This window comes from Dermacentor albipictus, chromosome 6, assembly GCF_038994185.2.
Source record: "Dermacentor albipictus isolate Rhodes 1998 colony chromosome 6, USDA_Dalb.pri_finalv2, whole genome shotgun sequence".
In the NCBI taxonomy this organism is placed as follows: domain Eukaryota; kingdom Metazoa; phylum Arthropoda; class Arachnida; order Ixodida; family Ixodidae; genus Dermacentor; species Dermacentor albipictus.
The window spans coordinates 75,066,686-75,089,511 of NC_091826.1; the positions used below are offsets into that span (position 1 = coordinate 75,066,686).

Genomic DNA, 22,826 nt, shown 5'->3' on the forward strand with positions numbered 1-22,826 from the left:
CCGCAGAACTCTTAAAATGATGCGTCTTCTACTAACTCTTTCCACGCACGTTCACTAAAGAAGTCAGAATACGGCTGCCCTCAACACACACGAGCAACCCAGTCATAAATCTGCTTCCTTCCGTCCACACAGGACACGCGCTAATGGAACTAAGAACGCTCCTCAGTGCAAATCATGCACTCACTGAAAATCTACGCGCTTAACCTTACAAAATTCAAAAACGCTTAAAAAGAAACAAGGTTAAATAACACACACGCGCGTTACGATAGGCATCTCAACGATAACCTTGACCTTCAGGTTACTCACACACACACACACACAAAAAAAAAACCTATCTACTTATTAATGAGCATCTCGCGAGACTACATGTTTACTTAAAACGCATCTTTCAAATCTCGGAGCTTCTCAAACGAAAACACAAACAAAGCTCATACGTTTACATATTGCAAGAAATCTCAGTCTCAAATAGCGAAAAACTTTCCGATGCTCAAAATAAAAAAACAAGACACTCCATTTCTACGGAAGGGCTCTTCGCCTCCCTTTCCAAACGCTTATGTCGGACTCATACTCTGAGCCGTCCTCGCGGTGGTGGCGGCTTGAAAGCTACTCTGGCTTCCGAGAGACAACAAAAGGGCTGACTAACTATCAGCTCCCCCAAGACGTTACGGTCTCCGGCCAATTTGCGTCTTGGCGCCCCGCTTTCAACACAAACTCGATTGACCGCGTCGCTACTCCCCACCTGGTCTCGTTCTGCCACCTTGCGTTTCTTCGAACTGCACGCTGAGCTATGAAAAGAACTACGGAACCACAAGGAGTTTAACAGCCTCGTGCCCTTTGTCCGCGTCCGTGCAGAACATGCTTCGCTGTCCCCCTTGGACCGGTGGTTTGAACATTTTGGATGCGTCAACATCGTCCTAGACGACCGCACCTTCTTCCTCGCGCCGTGCCCTTTTGGGTTTCTCGCCATTTTTGGCGGCGCTACATTAATTACCGACTTTCGGTCTTTACCGCGCTTCTTTTTACGGCGCTTTCTCTTTGCACTTGCCTTCATGTCGCCTTCTCGTGCCTCGTGCTGGCCGGTACACATTTCGTCGGCCCGGATCGGTCTCTTACCCGCACAGTCTGAGTGATTCTCACTTAAATCAACACTCACTTTGCCTCGACTGGCGGACAGCCCAACCGACTCTGGAACAATGCAGCAGGCTTTACTCGAGTTAGACAACTCGCACTCTTGCGAACTGCCCTCTACTACATTGCCCAGCTCACGCTGTGCATCGGCACACAGCCCGTCGGTATCGATCGCTGTCTCACGCGCACAGTCCGAATGATTAACTGAATCATCCCTATCTAGGCCATCTAGACTGGCGGAGAGCCGCACCGATCTCTGAACAATGCAGTTGTTCTCTCGTGGACTACGGAGCTCGCCATCCCGAGAACTACTCTCAACTGCATCGTCCAGCTCGCACTTCACTTCTGCACGCAGATCTGGCTCTACATGGGTGCTCGCGTCTGTCGCGTCAACAGTACCCTTTTCCTCGCTAGCAACCTCGCTAACCTTACTAGCGACGCACACACGCGGTAACTGTGCCAATTTGTTCGCAGCTGGCCTAGCTGTCTCCGCAGTCATCTTTTGGCACAGCACCTCGTGGCTCTCACTCTGGCCTTTAACGGCCTCTATTGCCACTAAGCAGCTAGCCTTTTCCCTTCGCTTATGAATCGGCAGCCAATCTCACCGGCGCTACTCTTCTCGTCGGCTTCTGGCGAAACTCCGCTAGACACTTCCTCATTCTTTCGCTCTGTACTACCTACAGAATTCTCAGACAGCCGTTGTCTCTGTGCCAATAACTGATCACAATACTGTATCTCTTTGATCAGTGCTGCCTTCTCTCTCTCATACTTTTCCTCTCACTCACGTTCGCGTTCATTCTCACGTCCGTGACGCTCACACCTAAGAGTAAGTTCTTGAAGCTCCTGCTTCCGTTCATTCTCGCGTTCTTCACGCTGACGCTCACTCCTAAGCTCACGACGCTCTCGCAAACGTACACGACGCACACGCTCCCGTGGCTCCTGTATCACCTCCCAAGCAAGCGCAATGCTTTTGTCATCATTCCCACTATCATTAATCGCCTTTATGATAGCTGGCGTTTTCATCCGTTCGTCCGCCTCAACTCCCAAATCGTCGCACACCAACAACAAGTCTAACCTCGTCAACCTTCTAAGATCCATGGCAGCTGCCCCGAAAGGTGGTTAAAACAGTTTTCCTTAATTTGTGCAAACACACAATGCAACAAATTCCAGATTCCCAGAACTATCAAAATTGAACACACAACCTTTGAGTCTGGCGAATCATAAGGAAAAAAACCGCGCGCTTACTTACGGTTGCAGCACCTTGCCATCTGGTTCATTTGTCCGCTGTTCCCGGTTCCTCCGGACTCCCTGGGTCGAAGGCTCGCTCCTTCTTCGATACTCCCAGTTTCTTCGGACCTCTTTCGACGAAGGCTCTCTCTTCTTCGCTCTTCCCGGTTCCTTACGATCTCTCTCGACAAAGGTTGTTTCGTAGCGCTGCCACCAGCTGATGCATTCGGAGGCGATCCTACCGCTGCCAACCAGATGTAGGGGTTGAAGGCCGGAGTTCGGGATGAAAAGCCCAACTTGGGAGGATTTATTCTACATTCTATACAGGGAGGTGAGCGTCAGGTAGCCGTCGTACAGTCATTACGGGCCGGCAGCAACTCGGACGCTGCGGCCTGCGGCAAGAAGTTCGAGAGAGGTGAATCAGGGAATCAGGGAATGTCCCAGAATGCTCAGGTCTCTCTGGAAGGCTTCTTATAAACCCTTCGAGCACTGTAAGTCACGTCATGTTTGACCAATGGGAGAGTCCGCTCCGATGACGCCACTTTCAGCCAATGGAAGGCGCCCGTGTCGCGGTGTCACACCTGGCGGCTCTCTGTGGTCTTGCCTCGCATACTGGCAATGCACTTCTAACGAGGAGAAGGGGAGGGCTGCTCATGCTCCATTGTCCGAGGTCCACCTGCTAATCCCGGCGGCGCACGAACTTGTTGGCACGGGAACTTGTTGCCTTAAACTTGTTTGCTCGGCCGCTCCTCTGGAATGTGCTTTCCTGCTTCGGCATTCCTCAATTAGCTGTGCTGCCACTCGAAGTGGTTTGGGGAACTCGAAGTAATCGCAGGAAACAGCTCCATATCTAAGAGCAACCACGCGGGTACATATTTCATATAAGCTGAATGCACTGCTATGCAGGTTCCAACCTGATATTGCTGTAAAGTTCGTGTGACATTTTTTTACGTAATAAATTAACAGACAGAAAGCATGGAATCGTTGATATCAGTTATCTTGAGCACAATTTCTGGAATATACGAGTATATTCTTTTACAAGAAAATAAAAATTTAACTTTTCTTGACAGTGCGTACAGCTCAACAATTCGTTTGCAGCATCTTTGGCAATGGCAGTGCAGTTATTCATGTATATTTGATCCTTCGACACATTCTATGAGAAGGAGACCGAGGTTTCATTAGCCCCCACCCTCGAACAAAATTTCTAGCTATGCCACTGGTACTTGGAACAACATCCTATAATTTAACCTTAATCACACGCATCGTGACAGGGCCTTTGTGTTTGACATAACTGCGGCCACCACTTTTTGTTGCCTGTTCCTTGAATTAAGCGCTTAAGTTGATAATAATAACAATTATTATTATTAATATTTATCTCTTTCCGCAGAATACAAAATGAGAGCGGACGTAAAGGTAAACGTCGCATGCCGCAGCTTGAGAAAACCCCAATACACCCCACATGGTAGTATAACGAGTATACAGCTTAGACATGACAAACGCAGGGATATACTGGAAACATTGGAATATATTCTGAATCTGCGAACATACAAGGGGAAAAATACTTACAGTAGGGATAAGTAAGAAAATATGCGTTCAAAATCCAGAACAGCCTTAGTGCATTTGTTAATGTTGTGTGATGTACCAAGCAATAACGCAACGTACAAAAAAAAAAACAGAATGAAACACCATCCATTAGTGTAGGAGCGACAAAACACTAATGAACTTATTTTGTGATATTTCTTCGAGTGAGATGTTATTCCGTTCATGTGTGTTAAAGTAACAGAGAAGTTTATAGGCGCTTGGTGCACAGTCCGATAAAACGGTGTAAACCAAGTGGTGCAACGGCGTACATTGTACATGGGCACATGGCTTTGCATGTCGAATAGTGTCAACAGATCTGCGTTGTTTGTTCTAATGGAATTCTTGTACATAAGAATGAACATGAAAGCATAAAGGTTAGGCACTTGAATGATGGAGTAATAGTTTTATGTGTGGGCATACCATGGTATGCTAGCAACTGACCTTATCACACGTTTCTGAGTAACAATAACCTTGGGTAAACTACGCTTCGTACTTGTGCCCTTGACAGTGTGGCAAAAGTTAAGTATTGAAACTAAGAATCCATTGTATATTATTAGTTTCATTCTTGTTCATAGCACACAACTTTACCGACATGGCACCCCATTTACGTTGCTAGTATTTGATCGAATGTTATTAATTTGGGTATGCCAATTAAGTGATTCCGAGAAGGTTACTCCAAGACATTTAATACTACGCACGATTTCAATATAGGTGTCCCCAAATCTAAGCATCATATCTCTTACAAATTAGTTTTTTGCTCGAAATACCATGGCTTTATCTCTGCTTGTGTTTACCTTTATGTAATGTTCCTGCGACAACTGACACATGCATTGCAAAAACTCATTACCTGGAGAGGATAATTCATTATATATTCTATCCGTAAGGTTATCAGCATAGCCAGTAAGGTTCACCGGTAGCTTAGCGTAAAATATATTATTTAAGTAAACTAAAAACCATAAAGGGCATACGATGCTACCTAGCGGCACGCCCGATGATTTGTATTGGTCATCAGACAGAGTATCATTGTGTGCTACAATTTATTTACCATGTTGAAGGTATGCCAATTAAGTGATTCCGAGAAGGTTACTCCAAGACATCTGATAATACGCACGATTTCAATATAGTTGTCCCCAAATCTAAGCATCATATCTTTTACAAATTAGTTTTTTGCTCGAAATACCATGGCTTTATCTCTGCTTGCGTCCACCTTTATGTAATGTTCCTGCGACAACTGACACATGCATTGCAAAAACTCATTACCTGGAGAAGATAATTCATTATATATTCTATCCGCAAGGTTATTAGCATAGCCAGTAAGGTTCACCGGTAGCTTAGCGTAAAATATATTATTTAAGTAAACTAAAAACCATAAAGGGCATACGATGCTACCTAGCGGCACGCCCGATGATTTGTATTGGTCATAAGACAGAGCATCATTGTGTGCTACAATTTATTTACCATGTTGAAGGTATGCCAATTAAGTGATTCCGAGAAGGTTACTCCAAGACATTTGATACTACGCACGATTTCAATATAGTTGTCCCCAAATCTAAGCATCACTTCTTTTACAAATTAGTTTTTTGCTCGAAATACCGGCAGGCCCGATGATTTGTATTGGTCATCAGACAGAGCATCATTGTGTGCTACAATTTATTTACCATGTTGAAGGTATGCCAATTAAGTGATTCCGAGAACGAATCACACGATGCTACCTAGCGGCACGCCCGATGATTTGTATTGGTCATCAGACAGAGCATCATTGTGTGCTACAATTTATTTACCATGTTGAAGGTATGACTATATCCATGAATTAGGAATCCCCCTTATACCATAGTGGTTTAGTTTTTTTGCTAACAAGTTAGAATTCATTAACACAGAGGCTTTGAAAAAGACAATATAAATGCCGAGGACAAAGAGCTAGTCTTCAAATGCATTCTTAATGAGTTCCTTTTGCTTGAGCAGTGCCAACTCACTTAATCTTTTTGGTCTGAACCCGAACTGATCATTCGACGAAACGGAATGCTGATCTAAGGAATTAGTTATTCTCATGGGAATAATTTTCTCTATACTTTTAGAAATTACTGCTAGCATAGAAATTGGCCTAGAATTTGGCAATTCAAAATTTGGCAATGTGGCTTTGTGTATTAGAATAACTTTTGCAATTTGCATCTGCTTAGGAAATACTCCACTACTGAAACAATGGTTGAATACATAGATGCGAGTCCGCCTCGTTGGAACAGATGCATCTCAACAGTTTTTGTGCGCAAACAGGGACGAAGAAGAGCAGCAACACAAGGACGAGCGCTTACAAGGACGAGCCCTTGTGCGCTCGTCGCTCGTGCTTGTGCGCTCGCGCTTGTGCGCTCGTCCTTGTGTTGCTGCTCTCCTTTGTCCCTGTTTGTTTGGGCACAAATCTTTTAGGTTGAATCTATATGTTAAGATTGGGACTAACAAATTAATTACATATTTTAAAGGTTTTATTTCAAAACCGTTCATTTACCAACAAGTCAGAATTTATTAAATCAAAGGCTTTGGAAAAGTCAATATAAATTCCGAGGACCTACGGTTTTTAAAGCCCTACTGTTTTAAGATTTCTTAATACGGAAATTATTTCATTTTCGGTTGTAGGGGACATGATCATCGACATCAAGACTCCTAGCGCTTGGTTAATTGACGTGTTTGTCGAATGAATAGGAGAGCATACTGTATTTGTGATTTTTACAAAGAAATCGTTAAAAGCATTCGAGAGACCATGCCCTGTCAGCACAGCACCATCGCTCATAATGGAGTTTGGACCACTGTTGCGGTTACGTCCAAGTAGTTTACCTGGTTGATGCTATCGATGCTGAGGGTTTGTACTAGAACTATCTGAATATGAATAGCTGAAGTATTCGTACTTGGCTTGACATAGTTCTTTGTTCATGTTGTTTTGATATTTTTTTACACTGAGACAATTTGGCGGGGTCCTTGTATTTCATGAATTCCGCATATACTTTCGTTCGTTTTTCCATTTTTTTCAATGATGCTTTCGTAATCCATGGTTTCCTCTATTTTCGCTTGCGACAGTATTTTAAAGGAAAGCAGTTTTGATATATTTTTAACTCAGTCATTAATGCATCGTATGCAATATCTGCGTCAGATAGTGACAATATATGGGAGGAGTAGGCTGTAGATGTTTCATTACGAAAGGTGTCGAGGGATCTGGAATCGATGCATCGATAATACGGCGCCGGTGATGTAGATGATGTTTATGGTTGGTACTAGCAATAAACGCAAATACTGGAAAATGATCAGTGATGTCAGTGATTAAAGTTCCAGAAGTTAAAGTGCTTTTGTCGTTGTTAGAGATAAATGAATCTACAGTAGGTCAAGTGGAACAAGTTACGTGCGTTGGTACAGTAATTACATTACCAATAACGTAAGAATTAAATAAAGAAGCCATTCTGTCTGCTCTGGTGACGCGGTACGCAAAAACTATTCATATAATCGGAAAAGTATAGCACATGCTAATTTATAGACACATAATCCAAAAAAATCTTCTAACGATGCGAAAAAGTCTTCTTTTTCTGTCTGGAGGGCGGTAGACAACACAAAAGATATTTTTGTCGCTCTGAACGGTGAACACTTCACAATCCGGAGGGCAGAACGCGAATTTCTCGCTATTGTTGCAGGAAGCACATTCGCAATTTGCAGGGATACACCTCCACCTCTTCAAGTTTGCCAGTTATGATCAAAGTGAGTATAATTGTTCAGTACAAAATATGTTGAATCATCGTGGTACCAGGTTTCAGTAAGCATTACTGCATGGAACTAAAAATTAAGGGAAGTAAACAGGCCATGTATTTCATTAGCCTTGTTGCACACAGAACGACAGTTCATATGAAAAAGAGAAACGCTATATTCACAGTAAACACTATCTAGATCTGCGATAGAAGGAAGTTCGCGGCAGCTCATGGGGGCATCCATGTTTTTAGCTCAATTTATTCAAATGGTTCGAGCTAGTGTTCATTAGTCTGGCACTGTTTTCAGATTTGCGGGCATAAATGCGCCCATCACGCACGCAAAGAAACTTCCAGTTCATTTCACGTTTTGGGGCAATGGCCTGCGCAAGGAGGCGGTTCCTTTCAGGACGCAGGTGCTCACTGACGTAAATGGGCACAGATTCAGAATACCCAAGTTCACTAGCGGTTAGTCGCTTTCATCTTCCTTACTGCAGCACTGCGTTTCGTTTCCTTCGGAGTGCATACTGGAAAATAATGTTCTTTCCAGTTTGGTTTCCTGGTGCTGAAACCCGGTGGGACATGTCAATACAGACGGTGATCTGGCTTCCCCAATACAGTCACCAAGCTTCATCATGATTTCAGTCAGCTTTTTATTAGCGTTCAATGGCATTTCTTTTATTTCTATACTGGCGTTTCGGGAATACTGCTCGCACTCCATGATTCGAAACTCGTTCAATTGTAATATAACGCATTAAACCCGGTTTTCAAGAATTTTAAACAAACATTGGTGCAGTTATGCATAAATGTCTTCAAATTTGTCATATAGGTACCTCCCCTCAAGGCCTTTGCAAAAAAATGTTTTAGAAGTTCTCTAATTATTCTGAAGATATTCACGTTATTAATGTCAAGATATGTCTGCCTGTCCAAGAAACTTATCTCGAAAAACATGATGATCGTATTGCTAATAGCCTACTTATAGAAAATCTACACGCTCTGAAATACACTTTACATATTAGGCAATGTTTTCAATGTATTGTAAATATAGTGTAAATATATTTGTATAAATTGTAAATAGCATTGCGCATCAGCTACACGTAACATTTTTTTGGTGGAGGCGGACTTTCCCCTTCCCCGTCATGGAACTTCACAGCAATCGCAACGGTGACAGTGCAACTGACCTTTCTCACGATGGGAGAGCGCCTCTAGCGGCGAGAGCCGAAAGCAAATACGGTGGCTCTCGGTTGACGCGGCGGCATGACAGTCTTTGTTGCTTTGCGTTGTGCTGTGACTGCTGCTGTTTAAAGTTTTACATATACACAGCACGCTTGCGTCGTCACCGCTGATTTTCGCAACCACCTGTCGACTCTTGCGAAGCTTTCTTCGACATGTTTTCTATTGAAGACTTCAAGAAACCTCACGGCTCCGGCGGTCAGTGGAGCTGCGATTTGGAGTTGTTGCCGCCAGTGACTGACAACATGATTGACAGCCATTTCGGTGGGTCGCACCGGCAGCTGCATAAAGGCTGGATGTTCAAAGAGGAAAGGTACATTCTCCGGATCGAGTATCTGATGTGCGGACAACCAACAGGGACCGAATTTGTGTTGCGCAGCACATGTTTGTGCTCGATGAAAGCTGGCCACTACAAGCAAGTCGTAGCGCTTGGTAAAGGCGGAGAGGGGCCGTCGTCTAAGCATACTGCGATTGCGTTGCTCGGTAAGTACATTTTTTAGAGACGTGAAATGCTGTGCACGAATGTGCTGTCCGCCCTTATGATATAACACTGAACGACGATGTGGAAAACGGTGTCCTAAGGGTGTGTTCGGGAGGTTTCGGCGTTTTCACCGTCTCTACGTGCAAACACCGCTACGGCTCGCTGTCGGGAAACATTCATTTTTCGTTTACAAAGTGAGTCGAGCCACAGGCTGTGGGCGATGCGTGCCGTAAAAGCATTCACATGTCACTGGTTCGGGCCTACATAACCTTGCGAAGAGTAGTTCGCGGTGAATAGTTCTGACGATTATTTTATGTTCTACCGTATTTACCCAAGAAAAAACATCCCGACCGTGCATAAACCGTTTAAGCTACCTATATCATGCACGGATAACAGCGCCTTCGAGAACCTTGCCCGTGCAGCTAGAAAAGAAAAAGAATGAAAATCAATGTACGCTCGCACTTCAATGTAGTGCAGCGAGTCCGCGTTTCTTAAATATATATTTAAAGTATTAAGTATGTACGACCGACTCGCCCAACAACGTGCTCTCTTAAATATATATTCTGTAACGAACATTAGCTTTCTCTTTCCGTTTATTTTGCCCACTCACAGGAGCATTTACCAGGCATGTAAATGTGAATACTTTTTATTTTCTTCTGATTTTCCTAGTCAAAGCCAAAGGTGCCAGCATATAGCTGCATTGCTGTTTGCCATTCGAAGTATCCAGAGGCCGTTATGTACGAGTGTCCCGTGCAGATGGATGGCACCAACACAAGGTAAGGTGAATGTTTTTATTCAGAACACAGTTCAAGTTAATCAGGTAAAATGCAGCGAACAGAATAAGGAGGTACGTATGTGGTAGAACACAGGACGATGTGACAAATGACTTCAAAAGGAGCTTTGGTCTGGTATCTACACTCTTCCTTGTAATGGTACGTTAATGTACAATGTAAGCATGCTGATAGAGAAACACTGTATTTGAAAAGAGGTGAGCTAGCATGCTGATCGGATTCACAGGAGTTCGCAGTGTCCATCATTAGTGCAAAATAACCGCATGCGTAATCGAATGTCAAAATAGATCTTGGCCAGTAAGCTTTATAGAACATGTGTATGAACTGCATACAAGTCCCCAAATTTTGTTATTTTCAGGACAAAACCATTTTGACCAAACCCTGGCGGACATCACCTTTAAGAAACATGTGATTAACAAGACGGTGCCCGTTAAGGCTAAGTGACAACTTCCTCCTCATTTGAGAACAGCTGGGCAGTCTGGGCTGTTGAAGTTTAGGAGTGCGATTGCCACACATGCGCCTGAGCTGGTGTGGAACCATTACACAGAGAGGCCAGCACCAGTGAGAAATGTGAGCCCCATCAACTACACAGAGGACATGGATTCGCAGAAGTGCCTCACATTGATCGATGAATATTTCAAGGAGCAGGTATCGCTCACAGCTACCGAGAGGGCGGATATCTGTGCAAAGACCGTAGGCCAGGATAAGAACCCTCTATGGTTCACAGAAAGAACCGGAAAACTAACTGCTTCAAAGTTCCGCAGAATACTGCACTGCCTGAAGCCAGAAGGGCTTGTTAAAGAAATACTTTATCCTCGCAAAGAAATAATGAAGAGTGGTGACCCCAGGCTCTACGGAATACAAAATGAAGCAAAAGCAGTTGAAAAATATCTAGAATTCATGCAGCTATATGACAAAAATATAGATGTCCTGGAAACAAGATTGCATATTCATGAATTGCATTCCTTCATCGCCCGATCGCCTTGTGAGAGATGGCAGTGAGAATGGCCTTCTAGACGTGAAGCGCCCCGCTTCGAAAGCTGGCCAAAGAGTTGTCGACGCCTGCGCTGACAAAGGTTTTTACTTGGCAGTAACTAATGGTGAGGTCACCCTGAAGAAAGACCATTATTATTACTACCAAGTACAAGGAAAGATGGGAGTCGCGAAGAAGCTATGGTGCGACTTTGTAGTCTTCACAGACCATGCTGACCTGCAAGACTGCATATCAGTGGAACGTATATATTTTGACGCAGAAATTTGGAAAGACATACTTCAGGCCCTGGTGTACTTTTATAAGGCTGCTATTATTCCAGAACTCATGACACAACGTATCCGACGCCTTGGATATCTTTACACTACAGGTGCAGGCTACGTGTCCTACAAGAAGCATGCTGTGGGGTTTTCTGTAGTTGACCATTGTGATGAGGACAGTCTGAAGATGACTATCAGAAGGCTGACACACACATAGTGCGTTCCTCTGCATCATAAAACTTTAGTGCATGACGACACCTTTTAGGTGCTCCCAATAAATATACCGCAAGCTTTCGTGTTCTATTACATGGTGTCTGTCTCCACTTCCTTCCCATTATTTATTAGTGGTCGCCTAAAGCTTGAGACAAATGCACATGTTTTGAAAATTGCGTCTGCTATGTCTAACATGTTTATAGGTAAGGGTCTGTCCAATAAATGGAATTCCTTGATTCTTCTTATGACCCTTTCAATGTGCACCCGTGCACTTGCAACATGCTTTGTGGCTTCAACATCCTTGGCACTCATCTGCGCTTCTCCAGGAATACGAAATGGAGGCATATGAAGGACAACACCACATGGAAGAAGGTCATCTACCTTGAATCCCTTGTCAACCATGATGCCATCTCCTGATTCGAATAGATCAAGTACTCCAGACTGTTGCACAATAGCTCTGTCACTGGTACTTCCCCGATATAATGGCGACACAAAGCTAACATAGCAGTCAGGTGTTGTACCTCCAACACATTTCATTGTGTTTGCGAACTTGTACTGGGAGAAAGTTCGTCTTTGGGCAGTTAAGCTTGAGGGCTTTTGTATACGGATTTCTGTTGTGTCAAGTATTATACGTGTGTTTGGGTACCATATAAAATGAAGTGGCATGTGCTGTTGTACTTCAGGAAGTGTGGGGAAGCTAGTTATTTCTGGGAGAACCTTCTGCAATATAAGTACCCATACTGAAAATATGCGATTGAATGATAGCATTGAAATTAAAAAATTGCGAGCAATCTCTCGTGTGGCCATACCTGTCCTTAAGCGAACCAGTACTGCATACATCTGCTCGGCAGCAGTGAGTCACTGCTCTTTATGTCTATTTCAAACCAAGGGTTATTGTTCAAAACTAAATTTAGTATATCGTAAAACACTTGCACAGAAGGCAATCCTGTGTAATACAACATATGCTCAGTACCTTGCATGTTATCGAGGCACAGTGTTGTAGCCTTCAGCTCGTAGTAATGTGCTTTCCACTGTATTGTCTGTTACTCAGCAGCTTTTAGCTGTACTTCTAGCTTTTGCACCTTCTTTCTTTCTGCACTTAATTGGCTTTCAAGCAGCATAATACGCTCTACAGAGAAATTATCCGCCTGGCAGCTCTTTTCGTGTTCAGCTGGTACACTATGCAATACTGCACTATCTTCACAGGTCGTAGAGCCTAATGACATTGCACTTGCTGCTCTGCTTATTAGTGTTCCTTGACCATGAGGTGGAGTAGATGCCCCGGCAACTGGTTGACAATCCTGTGGTGTCCTATTTTGGCCTGCTGCTATACTCGGTGGAGTCCTCTGTCCAACAGCTGATGTGGTTGCACCGCTGCTGGCTTGGCCACTTGCACTTGCCAGTCTTGAAGCTGATAAATAACATTAAAAATATATTTCACGACAGTGTAACATTGTGCTATTAAGACTAATAAGATAGGCGCAACATCAAATATAAAAACGCTACTACTCATAAATAAGTGACCACTTAATCTCCCTTTGCTAGATAAAGACTCATGAAAAATGGGTTAGTGTTTAGAGAAGGGAGCATCTAGCCGCCGATAGGGTAACTGATTCGCCCAAGACGAAAGCGCGAGTTATATTGCGGCAGAAAGAGCAATCAACATTCGCTATTCAAGAAGCTTCACTCGCAAGTGCTGCACGATGCTGCTTAGCATCGGCAATCGCACGACAGCCGGCGTAATCAGCATTACACGGGCGATTTCATGATAATGAAAAATAATATCAAGTGCCAAATACAAAATGAAGAAAGATTACTGCAAGGTCGTAAATGCTGACAGTTGACGAATCTGAAACAGCGTCACACACAGCCTATACCTTGCCGTTTCTTCACTCTGTCAAAGCGAGCGATTGACCCAGGGCATCTCATTGGCGTGTGCTTGAAAACCGATGGTACGTAGTCCGGGTGGGGCATAAAGCGGGAGGGCGCTCCTGAAATAAAATGTGACGGTTAAACAGCTTGAGTGTTTCTGTTATTCACGCGTGTACGACACAGGACACACTGCGCTAACACAACCGAAACTGCGTACTAAACAAATGCACGATCGCCGACCTGCCACGGTCCCGCTCGGAAAGAGCTCGAAGTTACACTTATGCGCTCAACAGACACGCTGTTCATCAAGTAAAAAGGAATATCAAGTCGCTGTTTCTTTACCTGTTACGAAGTGATTGCTGCAGACCCGGGAGTTCGCTGTTGGTTCCCACGGTGATCGGTCGGCGTTGACGCGATGTATTGCTTGCACCCATTTCTTTCGTCACGTTGCCTGAAGCGTCGCGGCAGGAAATCTAAAAAATCGCACGTTTGGAGGCTTTCCGCTGGCATTACTGCAGCCTACGGCAGCACATCGCTGTGGCATCGCAAAAAAAAGCTATGATCCTGCCTGCCAAGGAGCAGCGCGGCCAACACGGAGAGCCCGTACGTACGTTCTTTGGCGGATGCCACCAAAAATGTTTCGGGCGCTCGCCGCTAGTGTCGCTGTCAGAGTACTTCCGGTGCGCATGCGCACTAGGCACCCATGAAAAAGGCCCACTACGGCTCCTGCTGGCGGCACTTCATCTACGCAAGCGCCTCCGCCTGCAGCCCCAACCTACGTCGCCGTTTCCCCCTTCGGGATTCTGGTGTGTTCACCGGAGTGGGCAGCCTGATGCTGACGACTGGCTCCGCCTATACGAACGTGCCAGCACCAGTCACAGCTGGGATCCGACTATTATGCTTGCAACGTTCTTTTCTCTAACTGAGGTTTTTATAACGCGAAAAGGGACGAGAGACAGAGGCAAGACGCGGACCTCAGTTACGGAATACCAACACGCCCTAACCTACGCTCTTTCAAGTTCTTTTCTACCTCGAGGGAGCTCCACTGGCATGGTTCCAGACTCACGAAGAGGAGATCTCGAGCTGGGATCTCTTCAAGGAAAGGCTCCGCGCCCTTTCTGCCAATCCGTTCGGTCGCCAAATCAATGCCAAGAATGTCCCTACCACACGTGTACAGACGTCGACCGAGTCCTACGTGTCGTACATTCTCGACGTCTTGGCCCTGTGTGCCAAGGCTGACCTGAACATAGTTGAGGACGATAAGGTTAGTCATGTCCTGAAAGGCATTCCTGACGACGCCTTCAAATTACTGGTGTTTACGAACGTCACCAGCATCGATACGATCCTCAAGAAGTGCCGCCATCTCGATCATGCTAAAAAATGCCAGGTATCCCAGCACATCACGCGACTTCCCAACACAGCTGCTACATCATCCTGTGACGGCCTCTTCCACCAGCCGCGGCAATGTGACAACTTGACCCGCATCATTCGTCGTGAGGTGGAAGCAGCACACCCGGCGGCCCCTTCATTCCCGCCACATGATCATTCTCCGGTGACACTCTCCTTGATCCACGCCGTCGTCCGTCAAGAGTCGTCCAACGTCGGCCTGCATTCCATTCGTTCCGCATGCTCGGAACCTCTTTCTCCACGCACGTCCCCACTCCGCTCTTATTTCGCCTCTTATGAACAGCGCAGCCCCTCCGAATGACGAACCGTGGACGACAAGCCAATCTGTTTTAACTGCCGACGCATTGGACATGTCGCTCGTCACTGCCGCAGCCGCTGGACTTTTTCGACGCGCTATTCTCCTGATTATCACCTTCGTCCCTCTAGCGCGTTCTTTTCCTTCGCTCCCTTCTACGCCCACCCCATCATCTGACCCTGCGACACCTTTGACATGACCCCGCTACTCCCGCTCGCCTTCTCCCTCCCGCCGTCAATCTCCTTCGACCCCAACAGGCCGTGGTAATTCTCCGACCTACTCGCCGTACCCCCGACTGGAAAACTAGACAGTGCAGCTTCTGGGGGTGACGCTGCAATGACGACATTGGCACGAAATCGTCGCTTCACCTTACCAATGAACAAAAATCTTTTGGACGTTCTTGTCGAAAATGTTCCTGTGTGCGCGTTGATTGACACCGGGGCGCATGTGTCCATTAGGAGTGCTGCTCTTGACCGTCGGCTCAAGAAAGTTCTGACGCCTGCCCAGAACGGAGTTGTACAAGTCGCCGACGGAGGGACTGTACCTATTGTTGGCATGTGCTCTGCCCGACTCACCATTGCTGAGAGACACACCGTCGTTGTCTTCGCCGTCATCGAGCATTGTCCTCACGAACTCATTCTCGATCTGGATTTCCTTGCCAGTCATTCTGCCCTCATTAACTGTTCGGCCGGCTCACTTCACCTTGACTTGCCTCTTCTTGCCGACCCTGTGCCCGCGCCTCCAAGCCATTTGAACTGCATGGATTTTATGCGCCTACTACCTCACACAGTGACACACGTCGACTTGTTGTCCTCACCAGCTGTACCTGACGGTAATTACGGGGTCGCGCCAATTCCAGCCGTTATACTTGCATATGGTGTGTGTGCTCGTTTGATATAGCGCCTCCATTTTGGCCTTCCTTAGCTCCCCTGTAAATAAATTGTAAATAGCATTGGGCATCAGCTACACGTATCAATATATTCACCTTCGTGCCATATGCGGACTTCGTGGTGGCGCCCCTAGGTGGCGCAGCGTATACAGAGGAAAGTGCGAGAGACTAACTGTATGCACGACCTTAATATAACCCCTTTCGTCGTCACTATGGTGAGTCGCTACATTGCTTCAGTGTAAGCCGTATCGTCGTCGACGCCAGTCACAAAATGGGTTGTCAACTTTTTCACGTTCTCGATATCCTCACCTTCCTCGAACTCCCCAGATATATCGTATTTCGCAATCTACGCAATATTACTACGGAGCGTAGACATTCCTACGTGCCTGCCTGCCGTTAGTAACACTGAAGCGTCACAGAATAAAATGTTATTTATATCTCATGTTCTTTACCTTAGTTGTCATAACTCGAATTAATTTTCCCTAGCATAGCATCGTTTCCTCATTGCTTATAGTTTCATAGGTTTTAGAGGCGGCTTTCTTATGCATTTTGGCTTGAAATTACCTTGCGTTTTATTGCAGACAAACTATGCATTTCATGATGATTCTCTTAGATTGCTTTTCTTTTCATGGCCTTTCTCATATTTCGTTCATATTTTCTTCCTTGTTGATCTTCTTTGTTGCTTCTTTACTTTCTTTAGTGTTGACTAATTAATGCGCCTGCACACAGACATTCTGGTTGTTCCTGGGCACATAATCAATTATCAATAATATTATTATTTTTTGCATTCCCATTGCTTTAAGTGCACGAGTGATGTTGCTCAAGGACCTTTTCATGGCCATTTTTTCTTCCTACTTTCCATAAATGACATTTCTTCAGAAGTTAGGAATAATTCATTCTTCATGCTGACGACTTTACGCTACTTAATATTGCTAACAGTCTTCATGATTGCATTGACTTCCCCAAAGACAATATTTCACTCTCAAGTTGGTGCAGGAACGATAAGCTGCTCTAAAATCTTTTCAAAGCTATGGTATTAAATTATACCTGGGAAACGCACCGTGCGAAAATTGCATACACCTACCGGCATGCTTCACTGGCCAATGTAAATGAAATGAAAAATCTTCGCGCGTATTCTGAGAAAACTTTAAGCTGAATTTCTCTTCCCATGCAAAATATGCGGAACGAGACGCCCTTCACGCTCTTGGTATTGTTCATCGCACCTCCAACCCCCTTTTGCTTTCTGGAGTTGAATTCTACTGTGTGCCATCCACCACTAAAGTAGACCACTGTAATTTGGCGCGCAGGCTGCCAATATAATTCTGACTGCATTGAGCACGTCCAAAATACACTGATGCCCATGTTCAAGTGGTGATTTTGCTTTCTGTCAACCATAGTTAAGCCCTCTGAAATATATCTTCACTAACACCCCCAAAGTCTTAAATCAGACCTTTTATTTGTGCATAAAGTGCCCAGAGCCTCTTAATAATGTCCAATTTTGCACGCCGCAAAAGTATACCAGGCAACGTTCCACATTTTCTGACGGGCCTCGTTGCAATAAAGGCTGTCCTGTGGCTCGACTCCCAAGAAAATGTAATAAGTATTCTGCTTGTAGTAATATATTTCAGAGTTCATTTTCTGTATCTTATATAAATGCAAATTATCATGTTGTAGATTGACTTGAAGTCTGCCTCATCGTTTTCTGTTTCCCTATTTGTTTCTCCATCTCGCACTGTTTTGTCTACCAAAAGTCTTCACTGTACATAAATACTGCGTGCAACAGTACGAAGGCTTCATAGCTACTCCTGGGCACTATAACAAATATTTTACTGATTTATTATTATTATTATTATTATTATTATTATTATTATTGTTATTACCTATATTAATATTATTGCTACTGTTGCTGCTACTATTGCTGCTACTGCTAGGGTTCCCTATACTGCTTATACTGCTGCTACTGCTACTGCTGCTGTTGCTACTACTACTGATACCCCTACTGATGCTACTAATACTACTAACACTAACACTACTACTGCTGCTGCTACTACTGCTAGTGCTTCTGCTACTACTAGGGCTACTACTCCTACTGATGCTGCTACTGCTGCTAATAGTACTACTGCTAGTGATGATGCTACCGCTACTACTGCCACAATGACTACTGATGCTCCTACTGCTACTACTACCAAAGCGACTACTACTACTTTCACAACGACTGCTGATGGAGCTACTGCTACTTCTACCAAAACGATTACTACTACCACTACAACTACTACCAGTTACTACTGCTATTACAACTACTACTGCTGCTACGACTGCTGCGCCTACTGCTGCTTGCTACTACTACCGCTAGTGCTACTGCTTCCTATACTACTACTGCTACTGATACTTGTAACACAACAGGTTACTAGACAGACAATGCGGGTATTGTTTATTTCAGCTCATCCAATTCCTCACTTCGTCTTCCGAAGTACCTTCCAGGCTTCTTCGGCTATGTTGCGCTTCACCCTTTTCAGCGTCACTCCTCCTGGGGTGATAACGAAGAACGCTGCTTATGACCGCAAACTCTAGCTGTCCATTAATCATGTGTCCCATAGTCTCCAGTACACTTTGTTGCACGGATAATATTGTTACTTCAAAAGGTCAAAAAGTGTTTGCTTCACTGGCCGGTAGTCCTTCTCGAACGAGCACAAGGTATTATTTGTAGTCCAACATTGGTTGCATGGCCTAGGCGCCGCTTGTCAAAGTGAAACTTCATGGCTTTTCTGTATCTGCATCGCTCATCAGATGTTTTGCAACTCTCACGCAGCAACAACCTGTCTGCAATTCCAAGCTCTTTGTCTCCGCTTTGCTTTGGAAGATCACCACAGGCGGCAAAATACGGACTGCACCCGAGGCTGCTTGTATGGGTTCTGTTCCGATGAGCCACAGCCGCTTCTAGGTAACATTTCTACCCACCGATAATATTTGGATACACCGCCATGAATAGTTTAGAATCGGCTGTCACCCTCTCCGCCGTTCCATTTCCCTGCGGGTGATATTCATTCATTTATTTATTCATACTGCCAGCCCTTCTTAGGGCTATTAAAGGAGTGGAGAATAAAAACAACAAAAATGAACATAGAATACGACCGAGTTACAAGGTTTGACTCACAAAGGTTGTATTACAATGGAAAAGACGTATGAAATACAACATACACGGGAAAGTAATAAAGAAACCGTTCACAATTTGGCACCACGTCGTCATAGACACAATAAGGGACACGTATATAAAAAAGTAACTGCCTACATATTGGGCGATTCAATACGTGGTATTACAAAAATTGTGTTTTTAACACCTTCCAAAAAGGCAGTTAAGGACATCGAGGTTACAGAGAGTCGGGTAACAAATTCCATTCTTTTATCTTCCTAGGAAAGAAACTGAACTTGCAGCAATCATTGCGCGCAATAAACGCCGCAGTATGATGCCATGCTTTCCTGCCCACTCTTGAATCTTCCTGTTTAGGAATGCAGGCCAATCGCCCCATGTCACAAACTTGAAATCGGAAAATATGCCTCTGTCAAGGAGGGCTATGATACTCTGTGCGGCCTCCTTGGCGGGCCATGCCACCACCATCCTGGTGCATTGGTCTATTGCGACCAGAATTGACTGAGGCTTTCGTACACCCGGACTTTTGTTTTTTACCTCGGGGAAGATTACATTTATGACATCAAAAGGGTTGTCTGAGTGTTTGGGCAACACAAGCTCGTGTGGTCCATTTCGCTTTATCTGGTAGAAATGGCATGACCTTACATAGTTTTCATTGTCTGTTTTCATGTGTTTCATGTGTTTCCATCTACAGCTTTGAAAAATCGTGTTGTATGTGCGCTAGACAACATGTTGGCCACCGGACTCTGGAATGTCGTAGTACTGGTGAACTATTTTTGAATGAGTCTCACGTACCACGAATTTTCCGTTTTCAAAATAACGGTCCATCGCATCCCCGTACAAAAATGAGTGTTGATTAACCATTGATATATTGTTGGGGAATTGTTGAAACAACTGACTTCAACAAATTTTCAAGAGCAATTGAGTTCACTCAACCCTTGCACAACAATATTACCGTTGAGTGTTCTCAATAAACAATTTATTGGGTAATTTGTGTTGATTTTTCTAGTTGTTCTTTTATTGTGTAGCAGTTAAGTCCAGTATACAATAATTAGGACTCGCATATGAAGACATTCCAAACATGGTTTGCGATGAGTTCCAACCTCATTCCTGTCACTTTGCGGCAGGTAGGTTCTTCTTTCGCCTCGCTTTCATTAATAGAAAATTATGTGTGACCGATGGGGTGGAATCGAACGTCGGCCGTCGAGCCCGGTACTCTCACCAATAGGCCACGAGCGCGCGCATACTCCTCTCATTCGAAAGCCATCTCTGAAATGCTTGGCGTGTGCACCGCGTGCCACTTCCTGGTGCTGTCGCTACAGCTGGCGCTTTGAAGCGCCTATCTCCGGGACCGCCCCACTTTCGTAGCCATTTTCGCTACGTAAAAACTGCAACGTTAGACTAGATTCATAACCGCCCAAGTTCATAACGATTTATTTCTTCGCCGGTGTACAAATGCCATCGTCGTTTTAACATACACTAGATGACATAACCATTGGTACGATCCGAAATGAGCGCGTTTTGGGGAGCAGAAGAATGCGAAATTCACTTGCCAACACGGTGACTACGCGCATGTGGAGTTGCCCAAAAGTAGACACGGCGGCAGCGCGGCCGGCGATAAGACAGGTGCCGACAGCCGACGACGCTACCTTCGAGTATCGGACGCACTGTGGGAACCATAGGATGCAAGCGCGCACACGCTACAAACATACACGGGTGAGGTCTTCGAATTTCCTACGACGTACCCTCTGTCCGTAAAGCAAATATAGTTTTTGTGCAATGTCCGTGGTACTAGAGATCAAAGAATGAAAGCGCTTTGAGATCGCAGCGCGCAGCCGCTATAACCATTGACTTCAAAGAGCTTCAGATTTAGCAACAGCCGCAACAGTATCACAGCTAATCGCTGTATCTGCGGCTTCTCCCGTTTCTCGCTTTGCAAGCAGCACGCGATTTATTTGAGCCTCACCGAACGGTCGTCCTCTCTCAAGCCTGCAGGTCTGGTATGTTCAGTTAAGAACACCAAAGGGAAATGAAAGAAATACAGGTAACGGACTCTTATTGTACCTTACTTGTCACCTTGTCATCTGCAAAAACGCTACAAACTGTTTTAAAAGCTTTATTTTTGTAAAAGTAAAAAAACTAGTAGTAATTTTTATTTCTAGGTGGCGCGACAAACGTTAAGGTAGCGTTCGGGTGTGTATGTGTGCGCGCAAACGGGTGCAACCGAGCTTCGTTTTGCGCACACTTTTGCAACAGTACACATGGTTACCGCTAGTTTCGTAGTCGCATTTTTTGGTCGTAGTATTTATTGTATACGCTATAAATTAGGTAGTTCTTAATAATTTATGAAGGTTAGTTGATAAAAAATTATTGCTAATTAATTAGTAGTTCTTAAGTGCCGTTATTTTGTGTTTGAAAGGTTTTTATAACTGAATCCGATAGTGAAACCATGTGAAGCTGTGAATGGCTTTCGGACTCAGTTATTCGTTTGCAGTTGTGCGGTAGTTCACGCCTCGTGCTTCTTGATGATAGTATTTTCTTTTCGGACATCATGACGCACATTTAAGTGGAATGCTTTAACGACGATAAGTGGCACGTTTATCCGGTGAAGTGGTTGGCTCACCCAACAACTAGTCTTCTACTGATGTGCGAGCCTGACGGTTTTGATGAGTTGCGCGGCAGAGGCCATGATGCCTGTTGGAGAGAAGGCACCCCGAAGCAGTCGCAGCCGCACTTCTGAAGATAGGTAAGTAATCTCGTTTTCTTGGTCACGTAGCCTTCTTTTCTATTTTGACATTGACGAGCGTGACATGTTAAGCACACCGTTCACTTTCTTGAAGCAAACTGCATGCCCCGGAGCAAATGCGCGCGATACTAACTCTCGCTGCCGCCGTCACTTCGTTTGAAACAGAAACAAAGGTAGGCGAAGAGGCAGCGGCGCCCCATGTGCGTAAAATTGCATTGCTTCATTTGTTCCTGTCTAATAACGTTTCCTTCATTTGTATGCGAGAACACAATTGGAACATAAGGATCGGCTTCTCTGCGCAGTGATAATTTTGTACAGTTGCCACGTAATTTTTCATGGGGGCTCACGTATGCCGTCTAAGCGCTTGTTATCGCGTTCCGATACGTGAGAGGCGCGCTGCCTTTCAAGGTATTTAGGCAGGCACTACGACTTTAGGAGAGCCGCGACAAATAATCGTGCAGCAGGTGTGCAGCTGTGCTACGCTTGTACCACACTCGTACCGGAAGGCAGTGTTGCACTTACGCTTACACATTTCGTAATTATGGCGGCCTCCGTGGCAGTTTGGGGATCGAGGTCGTCGGTACGATCCCTGCAGCAGCCGCATTCCAAAGGAGCGGAATGCAAAAACGCTCGTGCGTTGTGTATTGTATGCACGTAAAAATTTCCAGAAAGTCAAAATTAATACGGAGCCCCCAACTACGACGTGCCTCATAATCAGATCGTAGGTTTGGCACGTGGAACATCAGAATTTTTTTTCCGTAGTGGCTCATCGTATACCATACGGTTAGTGTGATCACCTTTTGTGCCGTAGCGGTTAAGCGCGCCTCGATTTAGGTTGCGTCTAA

General features: G+C 44.9%; 2 protein-coding genes across 3 annotated transcripts in view; both read right to left on the bottom strand.

Annotated features, from left to right (window-relative positions):
• Positions 1-22,826, bottom strand: part of LOC135897124 (calcium-activated chloride channel regulator 1-like) — a 594,363-nt gene that overhangs the window by 294,814 nt on the left and 276,723 nt on the right. The gene's annotated exons all lie outside the window — the stretch shown is intronic.
• LOC139061422 (uncharacterized) lies at positions 11,664-14,769 on the bottom strand. The gene is made up of 2 exons (XM_070541414.1): positions 14,701-14,769; positions 11,664-12,464 (listed from the first exon to the last, which is right to left on the bottom strand). The coding sequence occupies exons 1-2, from the start codon at positions 14,767-14,769 to the stop codon at positions 11,715-11,717; spliced, it is 819 nt and encodes a 272-aa protein (XP_070397515.1). The 3' UTR covers positions 11,664-11,714.

What these genes read in the sequence shown, in the direction of transcription:
- LOC139061422 (XM_070541414.1), bottom strand. Translation starts at nt 14,769, where the DNA reads ATGACTAACCTTATCGTCCTCAACTATGTTCAGGTCAGCCTTGGCACA. An exon ending in AGGGCCAAGACGTCGAGAAT is followed by an intron (nt 12,465 to 14,700) that starts GTACGACACGTA and finishes GCTGCCGAGCAG; the next exon opens with ATGTATGCAGTACTGGTTCG.